The sequence below is a fragment of the Rhinoderma darwinii genome, chromosome 4, assembly GCF_050947455.1.
Source record: "Rhinoderma darwinii isolate aRhiDar2 chromosome 4, aRhiDar2.hap1, whole genome shotgun sequence".
In the NCBI taxonomy this organism is placed as follows: Eukaryota; Metazoa; Chordata; class Amphibia; order Anura; family Rhinodermatidae; genus Rhinoderma; species Rhinoderma darwinii.
This window is the reverse complement of record NC_134690.1, coordinates 171,356,374-171,378,723: the sequence shown is the minus strand read 5'-3', so window position 1 is coordinate 171,378,723 and position 22,350 is coordinate 171,356,374. Positions and strand designations below refer to the sequence as shown.

The 22,350-nt window shown below is 44.2% G+C and overlaps 1 protein-coding gene across 1 annotated transcript in view; it reads right to left on the bottom strand.

The window, feature by feature from the left end:
* Positions 1 to 11,329: 11,329 nt before the first annotated feature.
* The window catches only part of LOC142760478 (5-hydroxytryptamine receptor 3A-like), a 31,201-nt gene continuing 20,180 nt past the window's right edge, over positions 11,330 to 22,350 (bottom strand). Inside the window, exons 5-9 of the mRNA XM_075863670.1 lie at positions 19,075 to 19,244; positions 15,349 to 15,494; positions 13,917 to 14,127; positions 11,810 to 12,025; positions 11,330 to 11,589 (exon numbers count right to left, since the gene is read on the bottom strand). Coding sequence (XP_075719785.1) covers positions 11,330 to 11,589; positions 11,810 to 12,025; positions 13,917 to 14,127; positions 15,349 to 15,494; positions 19,075 to 19,244 — 1,003 coding nt within the window. The remainder of the gene's footprint in view (positions 11,590 to 11,809; positions 12,026 to 13,916; positions 14,128 to 15,348; positions 15,495 to 19,074; positions 19,245 to 22,350) is intronic.

Genomic DNA, 22,350 nt, shown 5'->3' with positions numbered 1-22,350 from the left:
TTAAAAAAATCGCCCTTTTTCCCTTATAAAGTCCTTTATTATTAGAAAAAATGAAAAAAAAATGCATAGTTGCTATCGCCGCGTCCGTAACGGCCTGAGCTATAAAAATATAATGTAATTTATCCCGCACGGTGACCACCATAAAAAAATTATTGAAAAAAAACTATACCAGAATCACTATTTTTAGTCACTTCAGCTCACAAAAAATTGCATAAATAGGGATCAAAAAGTCGCATGTACCCAACAATTGTACCAATAAATACTGCAGTTTGTTCCGCAAAAAACAAGCCCTCATACAGCTTTCCTGATAGAAAGATAAAAAAGTTGTGGCTCTTAGAATATGGCGACGCAAAAAAAATAATTTTTTTAAAACCGTGATTTTATTGTGTAAACAACATAAAACATAAAAAACCTATATACATATGGTATCGCCGTAATCGCATCGACCCAGAGAATAAATTAAATATGTCATTTATAGCGCATGGTGAACACCGTAAAAAAAAAGAATAAAAAACCATAGAAGTTTTGACGGCCTAATTACACTAAATTCAGCAAAAAACCTATGGGATCAAAATGCTCACTATACCCCTAGACAAATTCTTTTTAGGGCTGTAGTTTCCCAAATGGGGTCACTTCTGGGGGGTGTCCACTGTTTTGGTCCCTCAGGAGCTTAGCAAATGCGATATGACACCCGAAAACCAATTGAGTAAACTTCAGCTACAAAAGCCAAATAGTGCTCCTTCCCTTCTGAGCCCTGCCGTGTGTTTAAACAGCTGGTTATTACCACATATGGGGTATTGCCGAAATCAGGAGAAATTGCTTTACAAATCTTGTGGCGCTTTTTCTTCTTTATTCTTGTAAAAATGTATAATTTCGAAGTTTTATTGGATAAAAATTAGATTTTCATTTTTACGGACTTAGGCCCCATGCACACGATCGTAAAAACTCCCGTAATTACGGGCCGTAATTATGGGCCATAATTACGGGCCCATAGACTTCTATTGGCCACGGGTACCTCCCCGTATGCTTACGGAAAGGTGCCCGTGCCGTTGAAAAAGATAGAACATGTCCTATTTCAGGCCGTAATTACGGCACGGGCAGCCCATAGAAGTCTATGGGGCTCCCGTAATTACGGGTGACTACGTGTGTGCACCCGTAATTACGGGAGCGTTGCTAGGTGACGTCAGTAAATAGTCACTGTCCAGGGTGCTGAAAGAGTTAAACGATCGTCAGTAACTGTTTCAGCACCCTGGACAGTGACTACCGATCACAATATAGATAAAGCTGTAAAAAAGACGTTCATACTTACCCAGAACTCCCTGCTTCATCCTCCAGTCCAGCCTCCTGGGATGACGTTACAGCCCATGTGACCATTGCAGCTAATCACAGGCCAATCACTGGCTGCAGCGGTCACATGGACTGCCGCGTCATCCAGGGAGGTCGGGCTGGGGGTCAAGAGGGGGACGCGTCACCAAGACAACGGCCGGGTAAGTATGAATTTCTTTTACTTTTATTACGGAAAGGGCTGTCCCTTCTCTCTATCCTGCACTGATAGAGAGAAGGGCTGCCGATTAGTGCAGTGCAATTTTGCAGCCAAAAACGTGCCCGTAAATACGGGTGTAATACAGGTGACACCGGACCCGTATTTACGGGCACGGGTCCGTAAATACTGGTGCAATACGGGTCAAATACGCGTGACCAAGGACCCGTATTTACGCCAGTATTTACGGGTGGACAAAAATACGTGTGCATGGGGCCTAATTCCACAAAAAAAATAAATTTGTAAATTTCCCCTCTACTTTGCTTTAATTCCTGCGAAACACCTAAAGCATACCTCCCAACCATCCCGGATCCGGCGGGACAGTCCCGGTTTTTCACCGCTGTCCTGCCGTCCCGGCGATCTGAGCAATGTCCCACCCTGCCCCGGACCCTCCCAGTTGCCAGCCACGCCCCCCCTGCAGTGACGCTGCCTGCGCAGAGGTCTGGCTGGAGCGAGGGAGCAGAGTGCAGCAGACACACCGAAGCGGAACACTGGAGGGGCGAATTACGAATCCACAGGACAGTGTTGACTGGTGAGTACACAGGTTAAACAATTTAGTGCCTGGGAACACTAGCATTTTTAAAATCATAAAATAAATTACATTATTTTATGGTTTTAGAAAATCTTGTGTCTCCAGGCACATTCTTTTAGCGGCTCCGCTATCTATCTATCTATCTATCTATCTATCTATCTATCTATCTATCTATCTATCTATCTATCTATCTATCTATCTATCTATCTATCTATCTATCTATCTATCTATCATCACATATCATACTCAATAGATGCAAACAAAGTAAAAACAAATGTTATACCCAAATTACGAAAACAAAGAAGATGTAACCGGATCCATAATATTTATAATATCCATATAGTTTTTTTTTGTAAGTCTAGAGATCCGCAGTGAGAATATGCTCTTGTTATTTGAAGGAGGAGATGGGCGCGATTTGATGTGCTTATGCGAGATAAATGTCCCTCTTTTCAAGATTCAAAAGTTGGGAGGTATGCCTAAAGGGTTAAGGTACTTTCTAAATGCTGTATTGAATACTTTGAGGGGTGCAGTTTTTAAAATTGGGTGACCTATGGGGGTTTCTAATATATAAGGCCCTCAATGCCACTTCAGAACTGAACTGTACCTATAAAAATAGGTTTTGGAAATTTTCTTGAAAATATGAGAAATTGCTGTTAAAGTTCTAAGCCTTGTAACGTCCTAGAAAAATAAAAGGATGTTCAAAAAATGATCATAAAGTAGACATATGGTAAATGTTAATTAGTAAATATTGTGTGTGGTATTACTATCTGTCTTACAAGCAGATACATTTAAATTTCGAAAAATGCTAATTTTTGCAAATTTTCTCTAAAGTTTGGTAATTTTGACAAACAAATACTGAATATATTGATCAAATTTTTCCACTAACAAACAGTACAATACGTCACGAGAAAACAACCTCAGAATCGCTTGGATAGGTAAAAGCATTCCCAAGTTATTATCACATAAAGTGACACGTCAGATTTGAAAAAATTGGCTGCGTCCACAAGGCCAAAACAGGCTCAGTCCCAGATTAAAGGGGTTGTCCAGGCACAGACTAATGATGACCTATCCACAATGATGGCACACTAGCTTGGTTTCTTTGGACAGAGCTAGTCTCCACCCTGATACAAGGGCACGTCCACTTTAATTCCTTTCTTTCTCTTTGGCCTACAGAAGTCTTTGTCACTATCGTGGAGAGGGCCCAGACAACTTCCATCCACCGTCCCACCAACTGGACTTCGTGGAAGCCCCAGTCAACTTCCACCCATAACATCCAACGCTGTCCCATGTAACTGAACCTAACTTAATCAATAAATGTCTCTTCTGTTGTAGTTCTACACATTATACTTGAAGAAGTCCTTCTCCTTGGCCTTCTTTGGAGAGAGGCTGCGCCACACTTTGAGGAAGGGAGAGGAAACCCCTTCCCACACCCTACAGTACATCTCCTTTAAGACCATATAGATTTTTTCAACAACAAATCTCAGCACTGTATGTGAGGAAAGTATCAACATTATATATAAATTAAAGACATGTAAAGAAAATAATGATGAGCAATTGCTTACTCACAATTTCATATATTGATATATATATATCCAGCCAGTTCTACAGCCTTGTGGCCAGTGTCTTCTGCCCCCTCCATATCTCGGTACTGGCTACCAATCCTTAGCCCTCTACTGAGGTTTTCCTCTTTGACAGAAGTTAAACTGAGAAAGATAAGTATAACTTCACATATTGCAGGCTATTGCTTATCCTATGCAGCTGTATATTCCACAAGACCTAAAAGATATACAGTGCATATTGCTGAGGCATTATATGCTCAGCCCATATCAATATACATTGCATCCATTTTATCTATTGACAATGCTTCTTCAAAACAAAAGAGAGGAGAACAATGTGTATCCTCACATCAGCCCAAGCTTTATGGTATCAAAGAAAACTGGTCTGTTCAACCTCATTGATGCATTCTGAAGCTGCACTGGAATTTTCTTTAGTAGTGTGTATGGGTCATTATCATCTTGGAATACAGGAATAACATAACTTTAAATGGGGTGTACCCAGTTTATAAGAGCATGTGGTGCTTTCCTGTTTACATTCATACTTTTTACTGCTGTTGCGCGAATCACGCACGTCCCACGGAAGTGCTTCTGTGTGGTGCGCGTGATTTTTACGTACCCATTGACTTCAATGGGTGCGTGATGCTCGAAAAACGCAGAAATATAGAACATGTCGCGAGTTTTACGCAGCGTACTTACGCTGGGCAAAACTCACGGACAGTCTGCATGCCCCCGTAGACTTGCATAGGTCCGTGCGACCCGCGTGAAAACCACGCGGGTTGCACGGACGTATAGCACGTTCGTGTAAATCCGCCGTAACGCACACACACAGACATGATTGACGCAAGTTTTTCACGCGTGTAAAATACACACGCTCGTGTGCATGAAGCCTTACTAATGGACGCTGTTAGACAGTAATGAACTAGTAATACATTTTAAAATAAATGAGGACATAGAAAAAATATTGTAATGAAATAACACACACAACACTGGTTAACGATTTTATTAAAAATAAAAAAGGGTGTCATTGAAGTAGTCCTTGAACTGTAAAAAACACATAACTAAGAAAAAAAAAGTGATGCTTAGATACACTGCTCATGTGTGATACTGTCTGTTTGACCATGTATCTAAGCCTACCACAAGGTAGCCTTAGATACATTACCCAAGCAGACAGTGTCACACATGGGCCATGTATCTAAGAATACATGTTAGGCTTAGATACAGGGCCCCAAAACACAAATCTTATACAGGAATAAAAAGAATGTCATCTGGGGTCCTGTATCTAAGCATACATTGTGTTAGGCTTAGATACAGGCTCCATGTGTGACAATTTTTTTTAGCCACTGTATCTAAGCCTAACAATGTAGGCTTAGATACAGGACCCCAGAAGATCTTTTACAGTTTAATATTATACGCTCTGCTCCGGGACTCCTGACATCGTAGCAGAGCCTATAATAGCGTAGTGCGGCTCCTCCTTGGGCCTGCTCGGTGCTACGGCGCAACGGTGTCCCGCGGGCCGCAGATAACAGCCTCAAGGGCTGCATGCGACCCGTGTACTGCATCGAGTTGTCTGATCCCCTATCAAAGCCTACTATGTGTAGGCTTTGATAGGGGAAGAACTAAAAGTACAGAGGTCACTGTACCTCTCTAGTCCGCGGGTGCCGTCCCTCTTCACTTTTTTCACTGTGAACACGCATAGGCGCGCTCACAGTGAAAAAAAGCTGCATAGGCTGGGCGGGCACCCGCAGAAACGACACATCTCCAGTGACGTGTCGTGTCCCATCCGAGGTCTCGCTGGGGCGAGACCATGTGATCGGGACACGACACGACAGTGGAGGAGGAAGAAAACGTGACGTCAGAAGACATGTGATCGGCAGAAAAGAGCTGCCAGAACGGAGAACAGAAGCAAGATTGCACAGGTAAGTATATTAGGGAATAGTTAATGTGTGTATTGTGTGTTTAACTTTTAAATAAAAATATATCTCGGACAACCCCTTTAAAGATCCTGTAACAGTGCTGTCTTCTCAGGTGCAACTGGGGACCTCCAATAGTTACAACCCTACTGTCCATTAAAATAATGTCATGTTTCTTGGTCAGACATGTCAGCAGAATTCTGGAATTGAAGGCATCTTCTTTTTTTCCCAACCCATCCTTTTGTGAAAGACGTCAGATCACATTACTTTTTTGTTTACAAGGTTTCATTTTCAACTGGTTATGTATATTTATTTACTGGTCTTTAATGGAAATCAGTAAAAGGTCATAGAAGTGATGGTTCATTTCTATGGTACTTTGTTAGACAATTCTTTTTGTAACTAAGTAACAATTCTATGTCATGTCTATCCATTCCTCCAGTCTCCTCTTAAGGCCAGAACCACACATAATTTTAATGCAGTTTTTGGCTATTTTTTGAGTGGACACAAAAGAAAGGAGATGTATCAGTCTTTTCTTTATACCCTTTCTTCTACTTGGATCCACTTCTGGCTTTGGTTCAAAAAACTGCACCAAACACTTCATCAAAACTGTGTGTGTGATCCTGGCCTTAGGCTGGAATCACAAATACATTTTTCGTGGAAGTTTTTGTGGTAAAGCCAAGAGTGGATTAAAAAAAAAAGGAACAGCAACAGGCAACTTTCACACGGCAGTATTTTGGATCAGTATTCTGTATTCAGATATATTTAGACATACAGGCAAATATATATACCCACACACACACACACACACACACACACACACACACACACACACACACACACACACACGGCCTAGGGTTTGTTTTGAAATGCTGTGTAAAACCATCTTTCATATGTGAAGACAATAAAGCTAGCTGCGGCTGGTTTAAACTTTTATTCAATGAGTCATAGTGAACTTTGTATGTGTGCCAACCATCTCATCCTGGAGATGGCGATCCTGTGAGCTAAGTGGTCACAATTGTGTATGTCACAATACATACACACACACACACACACACACACGGCATGTATACACACACACACACACACACACACACACACACACACACACACACACACGAGGCATGTATACATACACACACACACACACACACACACACACACACACACACACACACAGGAGGCATGTATACATACATACACACACACACACACACCTACACACACAGGAGGCATGTATACATACACCCACCCACGGCATTTATACATACACACACAGCATGTATACACACACACAAACACACACACACACACACACACACACACACACGAGGCATGTATACATACACACACACACACATGGCATGTATACATACACACACACATGGCATGTATACATACACACACATGAGGCATGTATATATACACACACACACACACACACACACACACACACACACACGAGGCATGTATACATACACACAGGAGGAATGTATACATACACACACACAGGAGGCATGTATACACACACACACACACACACACGAGGCATGTATACACACACGTGAGGCATGTATACACACACACACACACACACACACACACACACACACAAGGCATGTATACACACACAGGTGGCATGTATACACAAACACCCACCCACAGTAGGCATTGTCATGGCGCGGGGTGTGGACCCACTGGGCCGTACCTCGTAGCGGGGTAGCAGCTGGCCAACAAGGTACAAAACAATGTCTATAGTTCAAAACGGGTACCTGAGGCAATGTAGACAGTGGCAGGATCACGACTTGGCTTTCACAGCAGGAGACGCCGTGTATATGGCGGGAGACACGACTTGGCTTTTACAGCAGGTGACGCCGCGGATGCGGCGGAAGACACGACTTGACTTTCGCAGCAAGTAACGATAGTACGGGATACAGGGTACAGGCAGCAGGAACGGGCAACACTGGGAACTGGAAAACACTGGGAGACCTTTAGCAAGACAGACTAGGGTATACAACAACGCTCAGGCAAGGAACCAGTGGGCAGAGCCCCTTTTTATAGTCCAGCAGCCATTTGGGCTGATAACGGATAACTGGCAGCTGGACGCTTACTGGCCCTTGAAGGCCATGCACGCGCGGGCAGGCGCGCCCTGCGGGGAACGGCACGAGGACCTGGAAGACAGTGCCGGCGTCTGCCAGAGGGAGGAGGACGCCGAGCAGAGAGGTGTCCATGGCCGGGATCGTCAGGGGGTGAGTTAGAACGGTGATCACCGGCCATGGACGCAACAGGCATGTATACATACACACACACACACACGAGGCATGTATACATACATACAGACACAATAGGCATGTATACACACACACACACACATGAGGCATGTATACATATGCACACACACACACACACACACACACACACACACACACACACACACAAGGCATGTATACACACACACACACACACACACACACACGAGGCATGTATACACACACAGGAGGCATGTATAGATATATATATATATACACACACACACACACACACACACACACACACACACACAAGGATGTATAAACTGTCACGTTGAGTTAGTGGACCCACTGGGCCGTACTGCCTTGACGGTATGGTAGCTGGCCAACAAGGCTCGGGTCACAGTCTATAGTTCGTATAGTGTACCTGTGCAGCTCGGACAGTAGCAAGGCAGGTTCGACTGGGACTAGGCAGCAGGTAGACGTCAGGCATGAAGTAGCAGGACAGATGTGGAATACAGCACCGCACGGCTACAGCTCAGCACGGCACTTGATCAGGATAGCACAGGATACAGGTACGGGGAACACTGGGAACTGGAAAACACTAGGAGACCATTTGCATAGACAAACTTTGGATACGACAAACAATGCTCAGGCATTGCAGGGAGGGGCACAGCCCTTCCCACAGCCGAGGGAGCAATCAGCACAATCTCCCACCTGCATGCGCCCTGGCTTCCCAAGTCTGGACTGAACTCGCGAGCGCACCCTGGTGGTCACTGAGGAACAGAACGGCTGTATGTGCAGAGATCTCTGGAGAGAAGGGCGTCGACTGGATGGAAGGAGTTTGTGGTCAGCGACCACAGACATTACAGTATCCCCCCCTCTTATGCCCACTCTTCTTGGGACCAGAACAAGAGAGAAACCTCTTAATGAGGGTAGGAGCATTGATATTCTCTACTGTCTCCCAGGACCTCTCTTTTGGACCAAACCCTTTCCAATCTACTAACTAAAAGGTTCTTCCTCTTCCTTTGTTAGTGTCCAGGATCTCCTTAACCTCAAAGGTGTCTGAAGAACTGCTGGAGGCAACCGCAGGGCTAGGAGTCTTGATATAGCGGTTCAGAAACACCGGCTTCAGGAGGGAGACATGGAAGGAGTTGGGAATCTTGAGAGTAGGAGGCAGCCGAAGCTTTTAGGCGACAGGGTTGATCTGCTGTAGGATCTCGAAGGGTCCGAGGAACCTGGGAGCAAATTTGTATGATGGCACCCTTAGTCGGATATTCCTAGAGGACAGCCAGACCTTCGTGCCAGGGAGAAATTGAGGAGGTTCTCTTCTCCTGTCAGCCTTCCGTTTCATGCGGTCGACTGCCAGTAGGATGCTGCCAGATCTGCAGGAAGTCTCTAAAAGCAAAATCAGCCGCTGGTACTTCGGATGTATCGGGCACCGGGAGGGGAATTCGTGGGTGTTGGCCGTAGACAATGAAGTATGGTGTATTCCTTGTGGACTCGCTGGTGTGATTATTATATGAGAACTCAGCCCCGGATGCAGCTGCACCCAGTCATCATGCTGCTTGGAGATGAAGTGGCGTAGGTAGTTCTCCAAGATCTGATTGATCCTCTCGACCTGACCATTGGACTGGGGACGGTAGGCGGAGGAAAAGTCCAACTTCACACCGAGGAGTCCGCAGAGGGCTCTCCAGAACTTCTAAGTGAACTGAACCCCCCGATCAGACACAATATGCCGCGGCAAGCTGTGCAGGTGGAAGATGTGTTGGATGAAAAGTTTGGCCAGTTGAGGAACAGATGGAAGACCGGTCAGTGGAACAAAGTGGGCTATCTTTGAAAATCGGTCCACCACCACCCAGACAGTACTGCATCCCGCAGAGGGAGGCAGGTCCGTAACAAAGTCCATAGCTATATGCTGCCAGGGAGCATCTGGCACAAGCAATGGCTGGAGCAGCAGGTCTGGAGTGAGCGACCTTGTTAGCTGCACACATTGAGCAGGAAGAAACAAAGTCCATAATGTCTATGGGCAGCGTGGGCCAACAGAAATGACGGGCAATCAGGTCTCCGGTTTTACAGGTCCCCACGTCACCTGCTAGTCTAGAGCAGTTTCCCCAGTGGAGGATTCTCCTTCTGTCAGCCATTTGCACAAAGGTCCTCCCTGGAGGAATTTCCCCAACTTGCAGGGGGTTGACAGAGACAATGCAAGACGGGTCAATAATATTATGTGGACTTTCCATGGTGTCCTCTGTCTGGAAAGATCTGGACAAGGCATCAGCCTTCACATTCTTGTCAGCCGGGAGATAATGGAGCTCAAACTGGAACCCGGTAAAGAACAGCGACCACCTGGCCTGACGAGGATTCAGCCGTTGGGCCGTCTGGAGATAGGTGAGATTCTTGTGGTCCGTAAAAATTAGGATGGGATGAGCTGTGCCCTCTAGTAGATGTCTCCACTCCAGAGCCAATTTGATAGCCAGTAACTCCCGATCCCCAATCGAGTAGTTGCATTCTGCGGAAGAGAAGAGCTTAGAGAAGTATCCACATACCATTGACTTGTTCCTGGAACCTCTCTGGAAGAGGAGTGCACCAGCACCGACAGAGGAGGCGTCAACCTCCAACGAGAACTGTAGAGAAACATCTGGATGATGGAGGAACAGCTAACAGAACAGCCCCGGTTACTGGGGAAAACAGCCCTGACAAGTGACAGCTTGTCACATGTCAGAGCTGTGCTTAATCTAGTTAGACCAAGCAGCATGGTCATCTGACCTGTCATCTGGCAATTACGTGATTGCCGGGACCAATGCCGTCATTGCTTACATCATATGAGCACTGAGTATAAAGTAACTGGGAAGCCAGAAATGGAAAAATACCATATCTGTCTTCTCTTGTGGGTGAGTGGCTGTTTCTAAAAGCCAGGCACCTGAACCATGGCTGCACCCATGCAGCCGTTATTCTACAGTGCCGTAAAAACACAGTGCTGTAGAATAGGTCCCCTTAATTACCACTGTACAAAAATATATTGGCATTCATTAAGAGGTTAACATACCATTTCATTACTTAAAATGAAGACATGAAATTAGGGCATACTTGCATACATGTCCTTCAGAAATAATAATATTTTACAACACAGATACAAATCTTGTAATCCAGAGCTTTTCGCCGCTCGCAGAAAAAAAAAAAAAAGCGGCATGCTTTTTCTTCCAGCCATTTCTGCCTCTGACCTCAATGGGAGGCAGAAAAACCTGCAACACTAGTTTTTTCCATGTCGTTTTTTTTCCTACGGTCTTTACATTAGATTTAAGGGCGCGGGCAAAAAACACAGAAGAAAAAAAGCATTAAAACAATGCTGGCTGTTCAAGATCTGCCTCAAAAATCTTCGTGAAAAAAATTTGAACCTGATTTTTTCTGCATGCAAAAAACTCTGTGAACTTTCCTTTATGGCTAAAAGTTCAAACCATTATGAATTCCTTTAGGAAATAACATTTTTTACATGTATAATTAACAGTTCCTTCTTCTCAACTCAACTTTAATAAGCATTACATCATTTATGCATGGTACCATGTCCCCCAAACAGCCCAAAGTATAACAGCATAAACAACCATGAAGAACATGTAAAGCCGATAAATCAGAGCATCAAGAATAAGTCCAACATGCAGCCACTGCTCTGCTAGTTTTTGACTCTCATCAAAACGTTCCATCATCTGCCTCATACTGTGTAGATCATCTGAGATGCTGCTCAGAAATATCTGGGACTGTTGTCCCTGGCTAGATGTCACTTGTGTGGCTTCCATTTCATAATTATCTCCTGTATATGATAACAAAGTATAGATAATAAGCAATGGATACTGGAGTAATTATTGACAAACTCAATATTACAAGAAAGTTATTGTGCTATCGCTTTGGCATCATAGCAAACCAGTTACACTGGTAAAGCATTACTGACACAGCAGTTACACAACGCAACGTTTGCATCCAATTACAACAATTAACACAAATGCTCTGACTATGGAAGGAACAGATCATACCTGCAGCTTCACGGATGATATTTTGTTGTTGCTCTTTTTTAGAATGATCTTGTGTTTTGTAGCACACTAGAATAGCAACATAATTCAGGACTAATGTATGTAACCACATTGGCACACGTAGACGTGTCAAGGAACATTTGTGCAAAATATTCATTATAAAAACAGTTTCTAAAAGTCCAATGACCAACAGTGCCAGGCATAGTGACACATAAATACCTGAAGTAAAAAAAAAAAAATGGTAAATACACATTATAGAAACATGGGTTTGTTTTATTGATCTTGGTATAAATTTATTAAACTGGGCAAGTCAAAAGTTATGTTACACTGAAGGTGAAGCTATGATGCTAGAAACCCTGAGACATGGGAGGGAGGAAGTTATTATAATAATAATAATAATAATAATAATAATAATAATAATAATAATAATAATAATAATAATATAATTTGCAGATTTTTCCAGTCCTGAGTCAATTAATTTTAATCTGTTCTTTTGTTCAGTATCTCTTGGTCAAGAATTTTCAAAAAGAATGGTAAAAAGCAGTGCGCCACGAATAAGAGACATCTTAAGACACCCTTCACATATGTCTGGCAATTTGGTTTTGTTTCCTTCAGGCATGGTACAGAAACACCAGAGAGAATCTGATGCCAGACCTCATTCCATGCTTTCCTATGGCAGCAGTTTTTGCATCCCATGCACTAATTGTGACGCCAGGCGTCTCCCTGCGCCTGCCTGACAAACGATGCATGCAGTATTATCTGTCCAGCTATAGATGTAGGGTCGGTGCATTTAGTGCACTACTTTGTCATCAGTTGTGTCTGGTGCAGCCATAAAACAACTGGCCAGACACAACTGATATATGTGAACCCAAATTAAGGCTCACTGAATGACATCAGAAAACAATTAGAAAATATCTTACTTTCATGGAAAAAGTGGTAGAGCTTTCCTCCTATCCATCTGCAGACTACAGGCTGTTTCTTTTTTTTTTTTTTTTGTAACAGTCTGTTGTCTACAGTATGTTCATAGACTGGAAATTGCCCTAAACACAAGCCTATATTGTGCTAACAGATTCTCAAGGTGCCCATACACATTACAGCTGAGCGTGCATGTTTATGGGGAGATTGGGGGGATTGCTGTTGGCCAAACGAGTGTTCATTTGTATGACCGCCTTAAGGGGGTTTTCCAAGATACATTTTTATATTGTAAATTAACCTAACACTAACATCGTAATTTACTTACTTTTTTAAAAGTGCCCCCGTTCTTGCCTATCCCCACGCATCATGTGGCCTGTGACGACATGTTTTCTTCTGCCTCTAGTGGCATGCCGTATACTGATCGCATGGGCTGGGAGCCAATAGTCTTGGTGAGTATATATTATTTCGGGGCGTTTGTTTTCACAGCAGGGAAGGCGCACACATGGTCCCCGCTACATTCAGCAATAGAGATTTATGACCGCATGTGCGGATATGTTTAGCCAGCGCAAAGTCTTCTGGGAAATAAAGTATCAGCAGGAAGCTGAGTAAACAAACACACCATGTCAACAAATGGTCTGAACCGGGAACGAGTAGCAGTAAGTACCAATTTTTTCGGTAGAAATATGGTCATCAGTTCAGCTTCAGTAAGGAAGCTCGTTTTGCCAAATTTTTTTTTTTTAGGGGGATCTCCGAAAACCCCTTTAAGCTGCTGTCAGAAGTGGAATGTAAAACAAACTTGTACGTTTGACTAATTCGTGAAAGCATGTTTATGGGAATTTGTGAGAGGTAGCTGTCGGCCAAACCTTATTTGTATGACTAGCTTAAAGTGGTTGTCATTGTCAGACAACCTCTTTAAGGAAAACTTGTGAGAAATTTAAATCCCCTGGCACCCATACTTGTTAAGAAACACCTGGCTAATGTATTCCAAAATATAGGTTCAAATGGAATCTATACTGTATATACACTCAGATACATAGAAGAATATACTTTAGAATAAGAATGCATTGAACACATTATTGAAATGTTTCATACAAAAACTCTAATAATTTTCAATAGTAACCAAGGTAACCTATAGGAATATACTATAAAATAAAAAAAGACTTCGGGATTTTGCTTCAAAATTATCGTCCCTTACCTATAAGTGGTGTTCCACTGGATGTAGCAGGTAGCAAACCATTTATAATGAGAAGAAATACCATGTAACCCAATAGTAAAGTCATTTTGAAGGTAGCTCGGTCCATACTGTGAGGTGGAAGGTTAAAACTGAAGATATCTATTAACATCAAGAAGGCACTTGGGAGCAGCAGATTCACCACATGCAAGATTGCCCGGCGTTTGATAATAATCTGAGATAATCATATACATTACCTTAAACTAGCAATACAATACATTTTAAATGGATTTTCCTGCTATTAACATTTATCACCTAGGCCCTAGAATCTCAAGCTGGGGTACGTAAACCCTAGGGGGTATGCACCGTGTCTCTAGGGGGTACTTGCACTGTCCTCATGCTGTAGTTTTAATCATAGCCTTGGGTGTACTTTAATTAAATTTATTTAAGTAACCAGTACTTGGCTTAGAAACGTTAAGTGTAACGTCCGTGGTCGCTGACCACGAACTCCTCCCATCCTGTCGACGCCCTTCTCTCCAGAGATGTCTGCACATACGGCTGTCCTGTTCCGCAGTGACCACTAGGGTGTGCTCGTGAGCTCAGTCCAGCCTTAAGGAGCCAGAGCGCACGCATGTGTGAGATTAAGCTGATTGCTCCCAGATCACCCTGGACTATAAGAAGGGCCCAGCCACTTACTTCCTTGCCTGAGCGTGTTTGTATCTACCTGTGTCTGTCCTTGAGTGTTTTCCAGTTCCAGTGTTCCCGTTCGTGCTACTGTGTTCCTGTGCTATACTGAGTTGGAGTCGTGTTGTGTCGCCTAATACATCCACTGTGTTTCTCCGCACCTGTTATCTGCCTGCAGCCAGAGTTCCATCCGAGCCTTAACCATCACTGCTGTCTGAATTTCCACAGGTACCTTTATCCGAAGAATAGACATTGACTTTGTACCCTGTTTGGCCAGCTGCTAAACCGCTACGGCGGTACAGCCCAGTGGGTCCACATACCCACAGATCGGAACATTAAGAAACACTGAACTAGGTGATAAATTGTAGCTTGAGGGAGTTTGACTGCTAAGATCCTCACTGATCGTTTAAAAGCAGGACCACCCTTTCCTTTCCTTCTTCACTGGAAGGCCGTGGTGGGGGGGAGTTGTGCTGTGTGGGGGACACTACATACAAATCTATGTGAGATTCGGAAACAGAAAAGTATTCTCAATCAGCTGTTCCAGTATCCATATAGACTTGTATGGAGTGGGCTGTGCACATGCTTGGCTATGAATATACAACTTCTCCACACCTGAAGAAATGGGGATCCCCCATTCTAGCAATGAGCGGGGGTATCAAAAGTTGGACCCCCATTGATCTAACATGTATCCCCTATTCTGTGAATAGGTAAGAAATGTTAATATCAAGAAAACCCATTTAATGGACATCAATTCTAAAAATATTTTACTTACATTAAATGTCACCATGTTCTGCATATTCCTGCCATCAAAAGTTTCTTTCTGGACCAATTCCCACTCACCCTGTGGACCATCATCATCTAAAGAAATGTTCCTAATGCTTCCATTTGTCATGAGAAGACCAAGTTTAATGTGTTGAGCTGTGAACACAAGCAGTTCAAGATGGAAATGATTATGCAAAGTAAAACGAAGGCACCCATGAACGTCATAGGTTTTCAGGTTTTGTTTTAAGCTATCAAAATTTCTAATTTACGGAGACCATGAGTGGCCATTGTGTGATACTATCATTTAGCAAATACACTAATATATAATCTGATAACACTCTTGTAATTGCTTACATCGATGAATCTTAGTATCTCCATCTGTGATTATTACCTGACGTTGCAGTTTACGGCAAACTTTATGTGGCCATTAATGGTGGAGCAATCCTGGCAAGGTTTCCTATTGCATTTACAGAATCTCAAACAGCTCTTGCAACTGCAACAATACTTCCAAGAACAGATGCCACAAGATATTTTTCTAGATAACAATGGGTAAAAGTGACATAGAAAAGGACTTGGTGATATACATTTACAGTAAACTGAACAGCAGCAACCTGTCAAGAGTTCGAAAACAGAAACTCCTGTTTCCCAGGCAGTAGCACTTCTCACTAAGCTACTGGTGATGCTGGACAGCTCCACTGCTGGATATATTGTTTTTTTTTTGTCCCTTTGAGCCTTGCCTTGTTTGCCTGATTAGCCCTGCCCTTTAAACTTCTTGCAAAAGCCTCCCCGTTACACTTCCTCTTTGTCCGATTATTGTGCTACGTGCCTTTAGTTTAGCTCATTGTTGCTCTGCTGCCATCCTCTGAGACGTACTGCTGCATTTACCTGTGTACCGACCTTTGGCAAAGTATTGACTACGCTGCTGTTTTAGACTACTTTTACACGGCAGTTTTTTGGTCAGTATTTTGCATCAGTATTTGTAAGGCCTCATGCACACTTCCATCACCGTTTTATCGGCCGTTTTTGACGGATCCGTGTGTCCGTTTTTGTTTCCGCGTGCACTCCGTTTCCGTTCCGTGTTTCCGTTTTACACGCACGTTGCGTTTCCGTTTGGCTTCCGTTTTTCCGTTTAAAAAACGGAAGGTAAACTTCATTTCAACTTGTCACATGTCCCAGGAAACACCCATAGAAAGGTTACAAGACGTTTTTGGTGCTGTTTTCTGTAGCTTTCAGAGCATATAGAACAGTTTAAGATTACTCTGCTTGGCTTGCTTTGTTTTTTTTGGATTTTTGGAGTGAAATGTGTGCATTTACTTACTTATTTTGTGACGCTGGGCACTAGTTCCCTGCTGCCATCTGTGCGTCAAAAGCTCCTTGGCAAGTTCCTCCCATGCGGCGTCCTTTTTATAGCAGTCGTGGCAGCATTCTGCCCGCGTATCCCACAGTTCTGGGTGATCATGCTTCAATGTTATGAGTCTCTCCACATCCATCTTCAGGAATGAATGTGTACTGTAGTCTGTGAGTCTGTGAACTTTGGCTCACCCAGCCGTTGCTATGGCAACGGATCCGTCAAACACGGACGGCACACGGAAGCCTTCCGTGTGCCATCCGTTTTTTTGACTGACCCATTGACTTCTATGGGCCACACGGTCACTGAATCACTGACCAAAGTAGGACATGCTCTACTTTTGACGGAACGGAACAACAGATCCGTTTAAATAACTGAAGTGTGCATGGCCCCATTGAAATTAATGGGTTCAGGGTGCTATCAGTGACAAAAACGGATAGCACCCTGAAGGAAAAGACTGAAGTGGGCATGAAGCCTAAGGCCTCATGCACACTTCTGACACAGTTTTCACGGCCATTTTTGACGGATCCGTGTGCCCATTTTAGCGGCCGTGTGCACTCCCGTGTGCACTCCGTGTTTCCGTTTCCAAGCGTCGAGCATGGTACTGTCCAGGGTGCTGAAAGAGTTAATGGGCTGCACTGATCGGCGGTAACTCTTTCAGCACCCTGGACAGTACCATGCTCGGGGCTCGGAAAATACAATTTAAATGTAATTAAAAAAATTAAAAAAATAAAGTTCATACTTACTTTCCTCCTGTCCGGCCTCCAGCGACGACGTTTCATCCATGTCGCCGCTGCAGTCAATCACAGGCTGTAGTGGCGGTCACGCACGTCAGGATGACGTCAGAAGGCCGGCCTCCAGGGATGACGCTTCATCTCACGTGACCGCCTCTGCAGCCAATCACAGGCTGTAGCGGCCTCTGCAGCCAATCACAGGCTGCCGCGTCATACAGGAAGGTCGGACTGGGGGAAGAAGAGGGACTCGTCACCAAGACAACGACCGGATACGTATGAACTGTTTTTTTTTGTTTTTTTTTTAATCAGCAGCCTCTTTTCTCTATCAGTGATTGATAGAGACTAGTGGCTGCCGATTAGTGTAATATTTCTGTAATGTATTTCTGCCCGCCCGGCCGTTGCTAGGCAACGGCTCCGTCACACACGGACGGCACACGGATGCCTTCCGTGTGCCTTCAGTTTTTTTGACGGCCCCATTGACTTGCATGGGCCGCACGGTCACGGAATCTCGGACTGAAGTAGGACATGCTCTACTTTGGATCGGAACGGAGCAACGGGACCGTCAAAAAAACTGAAGTGTGCATGAATGGGTCAGTGTGCTAGCCGTCAGAAAAACGGCTAGCAGCCTGAAGGAAAAAACTGAAGTGGGCATGGGGCCTAAGGCAAAAGGGGGAGTGAGTCCAAAACATAGAAGAGTTGTAAATCTTTCCATTATACTTTTTCTGCTAAAGTTTCTCTCCTAGTTTTGGGTTACAAACACTGAAGCAAAATAGTGACCTAAATATTGCTGTATGAAAATTGCCTTTTTTCTCTACCAATGATTCAAAGATTTAAGTGACGTGAGGGGTTCTTCCTGGAGTGCAATCCCCAGTCAGAGTGTTGCCGACGCTCTGGCCGGGGATTTCTGCTCCTGGAGAAGCCCCTGACGTCACTAACCATATATGAACAGTGACCTCATGGGCTCCTCCAGGAGTGGAATCATTGGCCAGAGCGTTGCCAATGCAGTGGACGGGGATTCCGCTCCTAGAGGTAGCCCCTGAAGTCACTGTCCATATATGGACAGAAACGTGATGGCCTCCTTCTGGAGCAGAATCCCTGGCCAGAGCATTGCCGATGCTCTGGCCGGGGATTCCGCTCCTAGAGAAGCCTCTGAATCACTATCCATATATGGACAGTGACGTCAGGGGCTCCTACAGGAGAGGAATCCCCGGCCAAAGCATCGGCAACGCTCTGGCTTGGGATTTCGCTCCTAGAGGGAACCCCAATGGTGCTATCTACAGGGGCAGTGTAGCGATATCTATAGTTATAAAAGTTGGAGAAGAGTCTCTGTCCAGGGGTTCACAAGACAAAGTATAACATTTCTACTAAACGCCAATCGCAAAATTGATGGTGAATACAATCAAAATACAATAGCTGCAAATACATGTAGCCGCCATGCTGAGGTAGTTGCCACATGGCCAAAAACCCATCACAAAACCACTGCAATTTGCGTTAAAACTGCACCAAGATTTGCTGCGCAGTTCTCGGTCACACGCAACTACTGCATCACTGCTCTTGCGTGCACAGCCCCCTAATATTACATATGATAAACGTTCTGTGATATTGTTACTTTATTTGTTACCAATGGATGATTAGTCTGTTAAAGTCTACTCACCTGTGTTCAGGGATGATCCAAATGTCAAGGAACAATTCTGTATATCAAATGGAAAACTAAAAATGTTGAGATTGCAAGTGCTAACGACTCTCATTGGCTTCAAGAGTCTAACCCATCCTGTGTGATCCACCATCAGGTAAGAAAGATGTTGATATCTGTCCTCATCAACACTAAAATATGAAAATATCAGGAAGGCAATGATACTTAATTCTAAGACATATCAACAAGGAGTAAGCAATTGGACATAAAGTGTAACATTGTGAGGTATAAAAAAATGAAGTAAATGTAACGTGTAAATGGTCATCCGACTGTATTGGTGTTATGATCACATAAACGTACAAAATGGTTCCTAATACCAGGGCCGGCTCCAGGTTTATGTGGTCCCTTGGGCGACACAGAGTTAGTAGGCCCCTTTGCGGGGGAACTCACAGCGGCAGTAAAATGGCAAAAAACATCACTTTGTGCCCCCATATAGCCATTAGGCCCTGTTTATGCCCCCATATAGAAGTTAGGCCCCCCGTTTGTACCCCCATCAATTTAGTGCCCTCCGTAGATAGTGCCAAACAGCCCCCCTCCCAGGTAGTGCCACACAGCTCCCCAGGTAGTGCCACCAAGCCCCCCTCCCAGGTAGTGCCACACATCCCCCCCTCTCGGGTAGTACCACACAGCCCCCACCTCCCAGGTAGTGCCACACAGCCCCCACCTCCTAGGTAGTGCCCCACAGCCCCACCTCCCTGGTAGTGTCATACAGCCCCCACCTCCCAGGTAGTGCCACATAGCCCCCACCTCCCAGGTGGTGCCACACAGCCCCCCTCCCAGGTAGTGCCATACAGCCCCCCTCACTGGTAGTGCACAACAGCCCCCACCTCCCAGGTAGTGCCATACAGCCCCCACCTCCCAGGTAGTGCCACATAGCCCCTACCTCCCAGGTAGTGCCACACAGCCCCCCTCCCAGGTAGTACCACACAGCCTCCCTCCCTGTAGGTAGCGCCTTTGGGGTTCCCTCTAGGAGTAGAATCCCCAGCCAGAGCATTGCCTATGCTCTGGCTGGGGATTCCGCTTCATTAGAAACCCCTGATGTCACTGTCCATATATAGACAGTGTTGTCAGGGGCAACCCCAGAGCCATAGTCCCGGGCAGAGCACTACTAGCACTCTGCCTGGGACTTCTGCTCTGCTCCTGACCTCACTCTCCATATATGTATAGTGATGTCCAGAGCAGAGCTAAAGCCCTGATCAGAGCTCTAGTAAAGGCTCTGCTCCAGTACTCCGGCCCTGGGGAAGCCCCTCACATCACTATCCATATACGGCTAGGGATGTCAGGGGCAACCCCAGAGCCAAAGTCCCGCGGGCAGAGCGCTACTAGCACGCTGCCCGGGACACTGCTCTGCTCCTGACAACACCGTCCATATATGGACAGTGTTGTCAGGGGCTTCCCCAGAGACGGAGTCCCGGAGCAGAGCCTCTTCTTACGCTCTGCTTGGGACTCCTTTCCTCCTGACATCACTGTCCATATATAAGCAGTGATTGCAGAGGCTTCCCCAGAGACAGAGTCCATGAGCAGAGCCGCTTGTAGCGCTCTGCTTGGAACTCCTTCTCTCCCTCTGGCATAATTGTCCATATATGGACAGTGATGTCAGGGACTTCCCCAGAGGCGGAGACCCGGAGTGCCGTAACGACGGCAGCGACAGCACCCGGTGGCCGAGTGGGCCCCCACAAAGGTAGTGGGCCCGGGTTCGCCGGGTGCTGATGCCGGCCCTGCCTTATACATACAATAGTTAGATACATCAATCTAATGCTCATAATGATTTTTGGAGGTTAATCACCGTTAATCAGATTAAAAACTATTTTCTACTGACTAAATGGCTAGAATACTGCAGGATCCACTGCAGTCTGTCTTGTCAGCATTCATAGAAGGCAAAATCAAATATATAGAGTACCTTATCTTCCCACATTCTCACTGTGCTTTTACACATAAATTGCTATAAAATATCAACACGTTGTGGCCTCCAGATTCTATCTATTAGGTGGCAGCTAACAAAAGTTACATACATATAGAACTGCAGGCAGAGATACAGTGGTCCTCTCAAAAAATAAAAAGCATACAGAAAGAATGCTGGTTAAAGTGCTTTATGCAGCCAGCAAACATGTACACTACACAAATAAACACACAAAATTATGAAACACCCCAAATCATCAATGACACAGTTTGCATATAGCAGACAATACTGTATTATGACATTTTATTTTCATGGGACACAGCTGGGGTTGTTACAAAGTGGTCCGAGTAAACACCCTGATCAAAAAGGGTGGTGACCATTAAGAATGAGAGGTGGTACATAGTTTTTAATCCCTTGAGGACACAGCCTGTTTTGGCCTTCAGGACACAGCCGATTTTTTTCAAATCTGAAATGTGTTACTTTTTGTGGTAATAACTTCGGAATGCTTTTACCTATCGAAGCGATTCTGAGATTGATTTCTAGTGACATATTGTACTTTATGTTAATGAAAAAAATTTGGTTCATAAATTCAATATTTATTTGTGAAAAACACCAAAATCTTGAATAATTTGCAAAACTTTCTAAATTGAAAAGTATCTGCTTGTAAAACAGATAGCAATACCACTAGTTAACATTTCCCATATATGTACTTTATGTTAGCATCGTTTTTGAACATCCTTTTATCTTTCTAGGACGCTACAAGGCTTAGAACTTTAGCAGCAATTTCTCCGATTTTCAAGAAAATTTCAAAAGGCTATTTTTTCAGGGACCAATTCAGTTCTGAAGTGAATTTGAGGGCATCATTTTTTTTGCCGAAATTCATTTGTAATACTTTTTTCTGTAACACAGAAGGTTTTACCAGAGAAACGCAACTTAATATTTTTTGCACAGATTCAGCAGTTTTTAGAAATATCCAGCATGTGGCCTTAGTGTGCTAATGGGCTGAAACACAGGCCTCCGAAGCAAAGGAGCACATAGTGGTTTTTGGGGCCTCCTTTTTTTAGAATATATTTTAGGCACCATTTCGGGTTTAAAGAGGTCTTGTGGTGACAAAACAGTGGAACCCCCCTAAAAGTGACCGAATTTTGGAAACTACACCTCTCAAGGAACTTTTCTAGGAGTATAGTTAGCATTTTGACCTCACAGGTTTTCTGCATAATTTAGTAAAATTAGGTCATGAAAATGGAAAACGACTTTTTTTGTGAAAAAACATAGAAATTTTTAATTTTTACAAGGAATAAAGGAGAAAAAGCACTGCAATATTTTTAAAGCAATTT